Below are 12,203 nucleotides of genomic sequence, written 5' to 3'. Positions count from 1 at the left end.
GTTACCATTTCATTACCGTGGAGAGAAAGCAGGGGACGGGTTTGTCGTCCTAAATCTGTTCCCACAGAACAGCCGAGGATGAGAGAGCTAAAGCTCAAGTAACGTCCCTCCCATCTATTATCTACTTCGTAGACAAACTACTTTGGAATATATAATGCGAGCTTGTATACCAACTCATACATCATAAACACTCTTGTAGCCTTGCCAGACAGCTGCAGACATAGATCTCGTCGTTAAAATGATGCTGGTGCATAACTTACACTTCAAAAGGTGATTTCACTTCAGTTTGCCATGTGCTCTCCCTTCGTTTTCCACTTCAATGTGTTGCTATGGAAGAGCCAGTGGCAGAGGTGGAAGTAACAAATTACATTTACTTTTGGACCAAGCTGTGAAACTAGGCGATCTAGTTGTAAAAGGAAACAAGATTCAGCAGTGGCATAGCTTATTTCTCATTTAAAATGTTTTCAGGAGGAGATTTTTTGGTGGATTGTTTAGACGGAATAACAGACAGTTTACGAGCAGGCCGCCATGTTGTTTCCTGTTTGAAACGGCGAGCAGAAAACCAATCAGGTGAATTCCACATTAGGGTACCTCACCGCTTGAACGGCCAGTTGAGTGGAGCAGCGTGTCCCCTAGTGTCCTCGCCAGACCTGGTGGACATGTACTGCTGGATTTAACATTATAGACATGACCACTGACTATTTGTGTAACAATTTAGCCAAAAAATCACAGACTGACCGTACAGTGTCCAGACATATACTCGGTTTTGACCGAGTCTTGTTCATAAGTATTTTCTTATCTTTAAGTATTGTACTACGCTACATTTCAAGTCTCATGCACTACAGATTAAGTACAAAATCACATGAAAAATAATAATTAAAGTAAGCATGTGACAATGAAACCAAAAGAAAGGAGCCTAATCAGCTGCAGCAGAAAATAATTAGCTATCGGTTTGTCTTTAGGAGGGTAGTGCTGCAGATAGCTCCGGGTCCAGAGAGTTGACATTGCACACAGTTGAAGGTGACGTCATAATTATTATAGTTAAGATTAGCTTCACCTCAGCATAAGTTAAAAAGGCGGCTGCATCTACCTTAATCAAGATTGAATGCGCCGCTCGGCAAGCACGCTAAGTGACCAACAGCCACATGCTGGTGTCTGGTTAACATCCATCCATCCATCCATCCATCTGCAACCGCTTATCCCGTTAGGAGTCGCGGGGGGGCTGGAGCCGATCCCAGCCGACATTGGGCGAAGGCAGGTACTGGTTAACATGTTAAATGCTAACATGCTCATGGTGGATCCTCCAGCAGTGACTTCTACATTCGCTTAGGAACTGTTACCGTTACTGTTAAGTGTGTGAGGCTGTAGTCACCGTGACGTCCCCCATTGGTTTGTAGACTGCTGTTTTTCAGCCTGGAGTTCGGCATTTTGCCAGCTTGACTTTTGGCTGACACCATCTTGGTTATTTGCAACCAGAAGTGACATGAAAAGGGTGGAGCTAAGTACAACCAAATGCTGAATAAGACATTTATAAGCGACCGAAAAGGTTTCAATAACTTTCATGAACTGAAAACACACTGTGAAAGGGACAACTCCAAGACCAGACAACGCCGTGGTAGCCACCTGCCAATCACAAGGTAGCCACCCCCTAAAGCATCCCCTGCTTTAGTAAAGACTTAAATTGTCTATTTGACTCTAAATGGGACCATAATTTACTCAATGAACATCATGCTGTATTGAAAATACTTGAAACTAGTGATTGAGACTATAAACTCATGTTTACAATGTTTACTGTGGTAGTAAATCAAATGAGAAGTAGGGTCATTATCTCATAGACTTCTATACAAACAGACTTCTTTTTGCAACAAGAGGAGTCGTCCCCTGCTGGCTATTAGAAAGAATGCAAGTTTAAGGCACATTGGCTTCACTTTTAAGACCCCGGAGTTGCCCATTGTGAGGCCTTTCCGCTGTTTTGACAATAATCCCTGTTATAGTTGTGATTGTTGAGCACTCATTCAGCCTAAACATGTTTGAAACCCTTTAGGAGCGCAGTGGCAAAGAGGGGCTGAGTGGACTGGTTATAGTGGGACAGAGAGGCTGGGTGGACTGATTATAGTGGGACAGAGAGGCTGGGTGGACTGGTTATATTATGCTTTGAGAATGAAGGAGCAGAGAATTTGAACATAGAGCATACTCACAGAAGGGCATCGAGACAGGTGAGTACAACAACAACAAACTCACTGATTGTTGTAACTCACTGTACAGATGAGAATGTGTGTTGCCTAGCAATGTAGCATTGTGTGTGCATGCTACGCAATGTGCAAAAACTAAGCAGGCTCTCTTTTTGCTTTAGTGTGCATGTTTGTGGGCTGTGGAGTTTATATTATCTACACATCTCTGTGTTGGTTGCCTTGGTGATGCTTTATTTTGCTGTTAAAGTGGTAGGTTATTTAATTTATGTAGATTTTAATAATGCTTGTTGCACCTGCTGCGGTGTCAATATCTGTTTTTCTTATTAATTGTGGCTCATTTTTGGTTCTAGTCAGGCTACACGGGGGCAGGTGGTTGTATATTTATGACTGATAATCAGTTGTATGCACAGGCTGCAAATGTCTGTCTACAGATAAGGAATGTGTTGTTGATTTGGACATTAAGGCTCTGTGTTGCTGTTCAAACTTGGGAATGGCATGATGTTTTCTCATTACTCTGCGTACTTTGACATGTTAATGCTTTTTATTTAATAGTTCAATCATATAACATCATTATCATATACCCTCCCTTTAAAAATGCAATGCAGTAAAGTTTACTCTGAATGGGCAGATCTGCCTTAAAGGGATAGTTTGGGTGTTTCGAAGTGGAGTTGTATGAAGTACTTATCCATAGTCGGTGTATTACCTACACCGCAGTGTTTGGAAAAACAAGGAGGAGTACCAGCACGGAAGCAAAGCAATGTACCTCTGTGGACGGGGCCAGCAGCAAAACATGTTTTAGCCACTTAAACTATATTTAGAATATCTTCAACGGGGGACTGAACTGAAAGTGAAACTTCTCTATACTGTTTTTGTCAATGGAGTCTGTGTGAGAATTTTTCCTTAAGGGCTTTCTTTCTGCCAGAATTCTCCTTTGGTTTAGGTGTAGCAGTTGTGTACTCTCTCTTTGCGTTGTGTTATTAATGATGTCCACACACCGTCACTTTTGGCTCCAACTCGCCATTTATTCTGATAATACAGAGATGATGTTAGATCTCCCACAGTCAGTCTCACAGCGACAAAGCTTCTCAAAGATGCACGGAGACGGCACATGCAGACTGTTTACAAGTTATTTACATATAAGCTAACATTAATACAAATATAAAAATATACAACATGTACCTGATAATACAGAGATGATGTTAGATCTCCCACAGTCAGTCTCACAGCGGCAAAGCTTCTCAAAGATGCACGGAGACGGCACATGCAGACTGTTTACAAGTTATTTACATATAAGCTAACATTAATACAAATATAAAAATATACAACATGTACCTGATAATACAGAGATGATGTTAGATCTCCCACAGTCAGTCTCACAGCGGCAAAGCTTCTCAAAGATGCTAAAACAAAATGATATCAGTTGAAGTTGCTGTTGATTAGCCAGCTAGCTTTAACTAAGCTAGCAAAGTCACCGACAACGTGGCGTGTTCAACAAAGTACAATCAAAGAGGCAACTAATATCAACATTCAGCATTTTCTCTAGTACTTTGTAAGCTTAGCTCGACATACAATTTACAGAAACACAATTTTACCCATAAAAACAAGGCTTATGCTCTTTATATTTACGGAGATAATTCAAAGTCAACCTACCACGGAGACGGCACATGCAGACTGTTGACGAGATGCGGGGTGCACCTGTCAAGTCTGCAGGGGCGCAGTAGAGGGCGCTAATGCTACGTACACACAACGGTCTCCATGGCAACCTCCATTATAATCAGATATCAGAGTAAATAATATATAAAATGAATAATAATAATTAAATAATAAAGTAAATAATATATAAAATGAATAATAATTAAATAATAAAGTAAATAATAAAGTAAATAACACGATATTGAAACAGATGACATATAATACATTCATTCAGTGTACATACATATAAACATATTAAGACAGAGTTAGTAATGGCAAGTGTAATCATTAACTCCGCTACATTGGCAACAAACCTACTTGGTTAGGTTTAGGAAAGGAGGTGGTGGTTTGGGTTAAAATAAACCCTTTCTGGCAGAAAGTCCTGAAGGCAAACTTCTCCCATGTGTGGTGGCTTTGAAGAGAGCATAGATAAGTTTCACTTTCAGTTCAGTTCTCCGTCGGAAACGGCAGCCTGATGGCAAGGTAAAGCGGTGAAAATATTCTAAATATGGTGTACACATCTAGCAGTGTGTTCCAAGCGTGCTGGAGAACTATGGTGGCCAACGTGAAAACGCAAATGGTCCTATTTAGAGCTAGTTTTTTGTAAGAGTAGGGTAGGTCATTTGGAAAATAGCAGAGCCAGTGCGTAGAGTGTGTGTGAACGTGGGAAGTGAGTGGTGAAGCAAGAAAGAGAGAGAGAGAGAGCAGTGGCGAATGTGTGTGATGGTGTGAGCAAACAAATGAGCTAGCGGAGTTGAAGAGAGAGTTAGTTTAGCTCTGAGAATATCAGGTGAATGTATAGTGGAAATAGTAGTTTGTGCAGAAACAAATGCTGCAGCTTCTCAAGACCAACAGAGGTTACCCATTTCTTGTTTCCCGGCAGGTGAGTGGAGTGGCGGGGGTTAACTCCAGTGGTTTGTCAATTCTGGGTTACTGAAGAAACCAGTGGAAAGACCAACCACAACAAGTTTTATGTTGTTTCTGTCAGGTTTAAATGAAGTGGGTTCCACTTCAAAACACCCGGACTATCCCTTTAAGTAGTTTGGGATAGAAAAAAATCCGACATAGAAGCAGAAAACATCCTGCATCGATGTGTGCATTCATTCTTTAACAAAACAGAGAGGGGAAGCACTTAGACTGAAATATGTGCAGTCTGGCAAATGAGCATTCGCTTAATGCTGCTGCATCTGCCCGGGAAACAGTGAGGAGAATAATAGGTGTAACAAAGTAATGATAATATATTATAGCCGTAATAGAGACATAAATCAAAATAGAGAAGTCTTTTCTTCTTTTAACACTGTAATTTATCTAATTAAGTGGCGTTGTTTTCAATTTAAAAGCCATTTAAGCACCTCTCTGACAAGTGCAGCACAGCAAATCCTCCACTCGGCCACCCTTCACTGATTCTATCAGACCTGCAAAGTGGGTAATCACAAGGTGGAAAAACGAAGGTGGACCACTCCCACCTTTATCTCCGTCCTCCTGAGCTTTCTCATTGCTCATCAATCTCTCTCTCCCACTCAAGCCTCCACTCTATCCAGCTTTTTTCATCTCTCACCTGTTTTGTCCTCATTCTCCAACTGCTTCATCTAACTAGTGACTTTTATTACCCGAGAGAGGCTCAAGTGGAATAATGTAGTATCAGCTGGGGAGCATTTAACCAACATAAATGTCAGACTTCCATGTGTAATTAAAGGCGCCACCTGTGAAATCCACCTCAGTGGGCTGATGCACAACAGGTGACTTTCAATATGTCTTAAAGCTAGACTGCGTTGATGCCAAAGAGTGTAGAAGCATGCACCGCATTGCACGTTTATATGACATACCCAGTTCTGCCAGCTTCCTGCTAGCTGTGTGCGGCTGTAATAATAGATATATTGATTATATAGATATATATTCATCACTTTTATCATCCTATAATGCACCCATGGGCTGTATGCTGTAAACCTGTACCGTGGTGAATGTATTAACGTCTCTGTTCCTAAACAACCGGCTATCGGCCAGTAGCTAGCAGTGCTAGTAGCACGACATGAGCAGAATTTAATGTAGTTGTAGGCTATTTACTAACCAGAAAGGCAAAAGCACAGGGCGCATCCTCTTATACATCCATGGTCTGTGGTCTATTGGACGTCGATTTTGAAGGTCCTTGACATGAAAAAGTTTGAGATTGTTCTCAAAATCTTTGTGCTGGATTTTCCTTAATTCCATTTATGTCCATCGCTCATTTTATGCTCCTCTGGGAAACAGCCGGGCAAAAAAAGTTTAATTAAGGGATAAGTATGTAAGTAAACAGTTAAAATAGTATGCATATATATAATATTTTGATTGTTCAACACAGGCCATTTTGGTAGAGACATTAAAATTGTGACAATAGAATAGAAATAATTTTATTTTACTTTTGTACGGCACTTTGCAGGCTGACGTTTTACTGGCGTCCAGTAGTCGCTTTCAGTCCAAAATGGCGGAAGCGTAGCTTTGCTGCTGGTCGCTGATGTTGCAATTGAACGAACAATTGACTTTCACTTCTTATCAATATACGTTCTTCGATTCTCCTGCGACAGCCACAGATACCGTATTTTTTTACTTTTTATTATTATTATTGATTATTGATTATTACACTGCGTTGTTAAATACTCGATTCTGGATGGTTAAACCGACCACTCAAAGCGCTTTACACTACATGTCAGCATCTCAGCAATTTCAGCAAATATAACAAAGAATTATTTGAAGAACACTACCAACACTAGCTTTGAGTTAACACAAAAGTGTATTCATATTCATTACATTGTTAATATCAATGTATGAAAATGGGAGATATCCAGCTTGTGTGAGACATTTAAACTAATAGACTTTCCTAATACTGAGTTGTTTGTGCCTGCCATTGTTAAGAAGTTAATTCACTGTGTGAAATGAATGTGAGATCAGAAGAAAGAAAAGAGCAAGTGGCCAGTGAAATGTTTCATTTGTGCACCACTCATCATGTATTATTATCTCCTACTCCTTGTGACAGGTTATTAAAGAGATTAAAAGCTCCTTCTGTGATGAGATCTTGATAGTACAACATTTGTTTGAAAGAAAGTTTTAAATATCAATTAATGAGATGTCGCTAGTTGAGCGAACAGATTCAGCATGATAGTGGCCTAGATTTAAGAAGGGGAAGCAATGGAAGACATATTGGAACATGTTTTTTATGTCTTTTAAGTTATGATAAGTTTAAAGACCAAATAAATAGGGCTGTCAAAGTTAACGCGATAAAAACATGTAACACAAATTTGTTTTAATGCCACTAAATTCTTTAACGCAACATGTGATTATTAGGTTGTAGCAGGCTCAATCTTAAAGCGTGAACGTACTGGTATCATATGAAATTAGAAAAAACCTATGGGAATCCATTGGTACCAACCATGTCATACTAACTTGTCGCAAAGGAGGTTAAACAACGCTTCAAACTTCCGCTAAATTTTGGTGAAGGAAAACTGGCAAGGCCTTTTTCAAAGGGGTCACTTGACCTCTGACCTCAGGATATGTGAATGAATATGGGTTCTATGGGTACCCCAGACATGCCCACATTATGATAATCACATGCAGTTTGAGGCAAGTCACAGTCAAGTCAGCACACTGACACACTGACAGCTGTTGTTGCCTGTTGGGCTTGAGTTTGCCATTGTATGATTTGAGCATATGTTTTTATGCTAATTGCAGTACCTGTGAGGGTTTATGGACAATATTTGTCATTGTTTTGTGTTGTTACTTGATTTCCAATAATAAATATATACATATATTTGAATAAATCAAGCATATTTGCCCACTCCCATGTTGATAAGAGACAAATCTCCCTTTAAGGTACATTTTGAACAGATAAAAAAAAAAGTCTGATTAATTTGCGATTAATCGCGATGAACTATGGACAATCATGCGATTAATCGCAATTAAATATTTTAATCGATCGGCAGCCCTACAAATAATACTCACCAATATACTCATCTTTCATATAAATGAAGTACATTTGTAGTCTAAAGCAACGCATTTTGCTAACTTTCAGCACATCAACTGCTTGTTTTAAAAGCAAAACTATTTAAGGCCTCTCATCATCTAATTCACATGAAAGTAGAATAAACACAGCAATAAACATGGGAACACACCACTGAAGCCACAGTGCATAAGATGATATGAAGACATCTGACTGGATTCATAATGTCTTTGGTTTAGCACTCACATGGGAGTGATGTGCAGTATCCTGTCACATCAATGTGATTTTCCACTTCAGTACTGGTATTGTGGATGAAAGAGACACAGCAAGAGAGAGAGAGCAAGTGTGTGTTGTGTCTTTACACCCTCTGTTGTTATGGATATTGCCTGTTGTTGTTGTGTAAAAAAAAAAAAACCTTCCCTTCTTGGCTTGGCTCGCTTTTTGCGCGCTGGAGGAGCTGCGAGGTTGGAGGCATTTTTACGCACGAACAGCAGCAGCTGAGCTGGCAGCAGTTGTCAACATCACCGCACATTCACATGGTCTCACTCATCCTCACAAACACACACACACCTTTATGTACAATATGGTTAACACAGCAACAGGTTTACACTTAGTCATGTTAGAGAATAAGGATCTGTTTATAAAAGTGTAAGTGAGAAAAAACACATCCAACACACATGTATTGTGTTTCTTTACCTGACGATGATGTACATGACCAGCACGTTTCCAACCAGCCCCACCACGCACACTATGGAGTAGAGAGCGGTGATAACGATGGCGATGATAACCGGGTTGGTGTCGTCCTCCAGGCGTCCAGGCGGATCCACGTCGCACCGAGACACCGGGTTGCTCACGTTACCGTCGGTGAAGTTCCCACAGAAGCTGCTGCTGCTGCTGTTGTTGTTGTAAAGCTTGTAATTCGCGTCCGAGAAGTTGTTACCTGCGCTCTCCATGGTGCTCGGTTCGGTGTGTGTGTGCAGGTATAGAGGCTCTCTGTGCGCGTCTTTACTCCTCTCCTTTGGGTGCCTGTTTGGGTGGACTCGGTGTCTGTGTGATGGTGATGCCCTGCTGGGTGCTTGTGTCTGTCTGTTGTTTGCTGCGTTTCGTCTCGTTAAAATCTCACCGTGCTGCTGGAGAAGAATGTGGTCCGCGTGCGATGAGGGTGAATACCTTGCCTGCGCGAGACTCGGTTTTTACTAAACGACCCTCGCGCGGCACAGCGAGCCCTGCACGAGGAACAAGAAGAAGCAACGACGTGAAGATGAGTTAGTTCGCTCCCTTTCATCCTTTCCTACCCTCGGTTCCTTCCTCCCTTCTTTCCTCCCTTCTGTCCTATTCCGTTCCTTTCCTTTTTGCTCACATTTTGTTTATTCCTTCATTTTTTTCTCATTCTCCCTTTCTTGCCTCTTTTCTTCTTTCCCCATCTTTTCCATTCCTCCTCATTTCCTTCCCTTTCTCTGCATGCTTGCTCCCTACCTTCCATCCTTTTTACCTTTCTTGCCTCTTTCCTTCCTCACTCCCTTCTTTCCTCTCCTTCCAACCACCTTTCTCTCATCAATGTTCATCCCTTTTCTCTTCTTTTACCATTCCTTCATCCTTCCTTCCTTCCTTCCTTCCTTCCTCTTTCCCAACCCTTTAATTCATCTTGTTCATTCCTCCTCCTTTCCTTCCTTTTCCCTTCCCTTTCTTGCTCACTACCTTCCATCCTTTTTACCTTTCCTTCCTTCTTTCCTTTCTCACTCCCTTCTTTCCTCTGTCCTATTCCGTTCCTTATTTTCGCTCACATTTGTTTATTCCTTCATTTTTATTCCTCTATCATTCTCCCCTTTATTGCCTCTTCTTTCCTTCCTTCCTCTTCCCCACCTTTAATTCATCTTGTTCATCCATCCTTCTTTCCTTCTTTTTCTCTTCCCTTGCTTGCTCCCTACCTTCCATCCTTTTTTACCTTTCTTGCCTCTTTCCTTCCTAATTCCCTTCTTTCTTCTCCTTCCACCCCCTTTCTCTCATAAATGTTCACCCCTTCCTCCTCTCCTCGTCTTATTTTCTTCCTTCATCCATCCTTCCTTCCTCCCCCCTTTAATTCATCTTGTTTATTCTTCCTCCTTTCCTTCATTTTCTCTTCCCTTGCTTGCTCCCTACCTTCCATCCTTTCTACCTTTCTTGCCTCTTTCCTTCCTCACTCCCTTCTCTCCTCTCGTTCCACCCATCTTTCTCTCATAAATGTTCACCCCTTCCTCCTCTCCTCGTCTGTTTTCTTCCTTCATCCATCCTTCCTTCTTCCTTTCTCCCTCCTTTCCTATACTTCCACCCTCCATTCACTTATCTTTATTCACTCCTTCCTTCCTTCTTTCCTTCCTCCCATCGTTAATTCCTTCCTCACATCCTTCTTTCCTGTCCTTCCACCCCCTTTCTCTCAACAATGTTCCTCTCCTTCCTTCGTTCCTCCTTTCGTTCCTTTTTTCTTCCCTTGCTTGCTCCCTACCTTCCATCCTTTTTCTTGCCTCTTTCCTTCCTCACTCCCTTCTTTCCTCTCCTTCCACCCACCTTTATCTCATAAATGTTCACCCCTTCCTCCTCTCCTTGTCTGTTTTCTTCTTTCATCCATCCTTCCTTCCTCTTTTCTTCCTTTTTCCCTCCTTTCCGATACTTCCACCCTCCATTCACTTATCTTTGTTCACTCCTTCCTCCCTTCTTTCCTTCCTCCCATCATTAACTCATTTCTTGTTACTTTCCTTCTTTCCTTCCTTTTCTCTTACCCTTTCTTGCTCCCATCCTTCCTTCCATCTTCCCTTCCTTCCATCTTCCCTTCCATAAATCCTTTGTTCCTTCCTTCCTCCTTTCCTTCCATTTCTCTTCCCTTGCTTGCTCCCTACCTTCAATCATTTCTACCTTTCTTGCCTCTTTTCCTTCCTCACTCCCTTTTTTCCTGTCCTTCCAACCCCCCTTTCTTTGAAAATGACAATAAATATACATTTGAACATCAGATAAACTGTACCATACTCTTCTCCATTAAGTGACAATGTGCTGGAAGGCTACTGTAGTTATCACCACATTTTCTATTCAGCGAAATAACCAAACAATACAGAAAAATGAGTACAAGAGAATCTAAATCATGTTGGATAATAAAACACCACGACATCAGCATGCATCCTGAATAAGGACAGTAATTGACAGTTGGGAGGAGTCCAGGGATTATCTGGCATGCTATCCGTGCGTGTACGTGTAGTGCTTTGATGAGTCTCCTCACTCCTGATTTCGGTTTTCGGTGCTGTATTGTAATCAGTGAAGCCGAGCGAGGGAATGTAGCAGAGTGTAATCCAATAGGGATTGATTTTAATCAAGATAATGTCCCTGCTTGTCTCATTACAGTTTCAGAGAGGCACAAAATGGGCAAAGATCATTTACTAAACGTGCTGGAGGCCTGTTTGCAGTAAAACAGCTCAACATGAGCATAACTAGTACTCAAAGTCATTAATATAAGTTTGTTTTTACAGTTGCTTTAATCAACAAAATCCACACTATAAAAAAACCCTGTTAGCTAATTGCATTAGTGAGTTAACTGATGATAAGGAGCTGCAAGGATGGAGGGAGCTTTCTTGTTGCTGATAAGGAGAGAGAATCTTATCTTTTGAAGTGCACAGAGATGTTTTCAAATACCCAACACCAGGGTGTCTGATAGGTACGTGATTCATCGATGTGAGACCAAGAGGTGCTACAATCCCTATTAACACGAAAAGGGCACAGATGGTTGTTACATTTCAAGCATATGTTCACATTTTTCAAGTCTATCTTAAAACAAGAGGGGATTTTATACCAAGAGGACCCACTTCATTTGTTTGCCTCTGACTGCTGAGGGCTCAAATTAGGACTATGGATTTTGTCCAGCTTTGCTTTATTAGTCACTTGAGGAAGGCGATCACTTAACAGAAGGGCTGCAGTTACTGTTAAGGAAACATGACGTCATGGCTTCTGTAATTTTTCTGTGAAGTCGGAGGTTTTAGCAACCTGGGGGAAATTGACGTCCTACAACTGGTCAACTCGGGGGCACAACCACCCCCCCCCCTTGGAGCCCCCATGTTCGAAAGAAACGCAGCAAAAGTGCCCTCTTGGATGCCTGAAACATGGTGAAGTGCCCTCTAGGGTGCCCTTCCAGTAGAGAAAACAAGATAAATTGCCATCTACGGTGCCCTTCCAGTGGCGAAAATTAGATGAAATGCCCTCTAGGGTGCCCTTCCAGTAGAGAATATTAGATAAGTGCCAAGGGTGCCCTTACATTAGAGAAAACAAGATAAAGCACCCTCTAGGGTGCCCTTCCAGAAGAGAAAACAAGATAAAGCACCCTCTAGGGT

The 12,203-nt window shown here is 41.4% G+C and overlaps 1 protein-coding gene across 1 annotated transcript in view; it reads right to left on the bottom strand.

Annotated features, from left to right (window-relative positions):
• The window catches only part of oprm1 (opioid receptor, mu 1), a 36,335-nt gene extending 26,566 nt beyond the window's left edge, over positions 1-9,769 (bottom strand). Inside the window, exon 1 of the mRNA XM_074646196.1 lies at positions 8,551-9,769. Within this exon, the coding sequence (XP_074502297.1) occupies positions 8,551-8,807 (257 nt within the window). The 5' untranslated portion in view covers positions 8,808-9,769. The remainder of the gene's footprint in view (positions 1-8,550) is intronic.
• Positions 9,770-12,203: the final 2,434 nt, after the last annotated feature.

This window comes from Sebastes fasciatus, chromosome 9 (genome assembly GCF_043250625.1).
Source record: "Sebastes fasciatus isolate fSebFas1 chromosome 9, fSebFas1.pri, whole genome shotgun sequence".
NCBI lineage: Eukaryota > Metazoa > Chordata > Actinopteri > Perciformes > Sebastidae > Sebastes > Sebastes fasciatus.
Note: the sequence above shows the minus strand (reverse complement) of the source record. Positions and strands in the feature narration are given on the sequence as shown.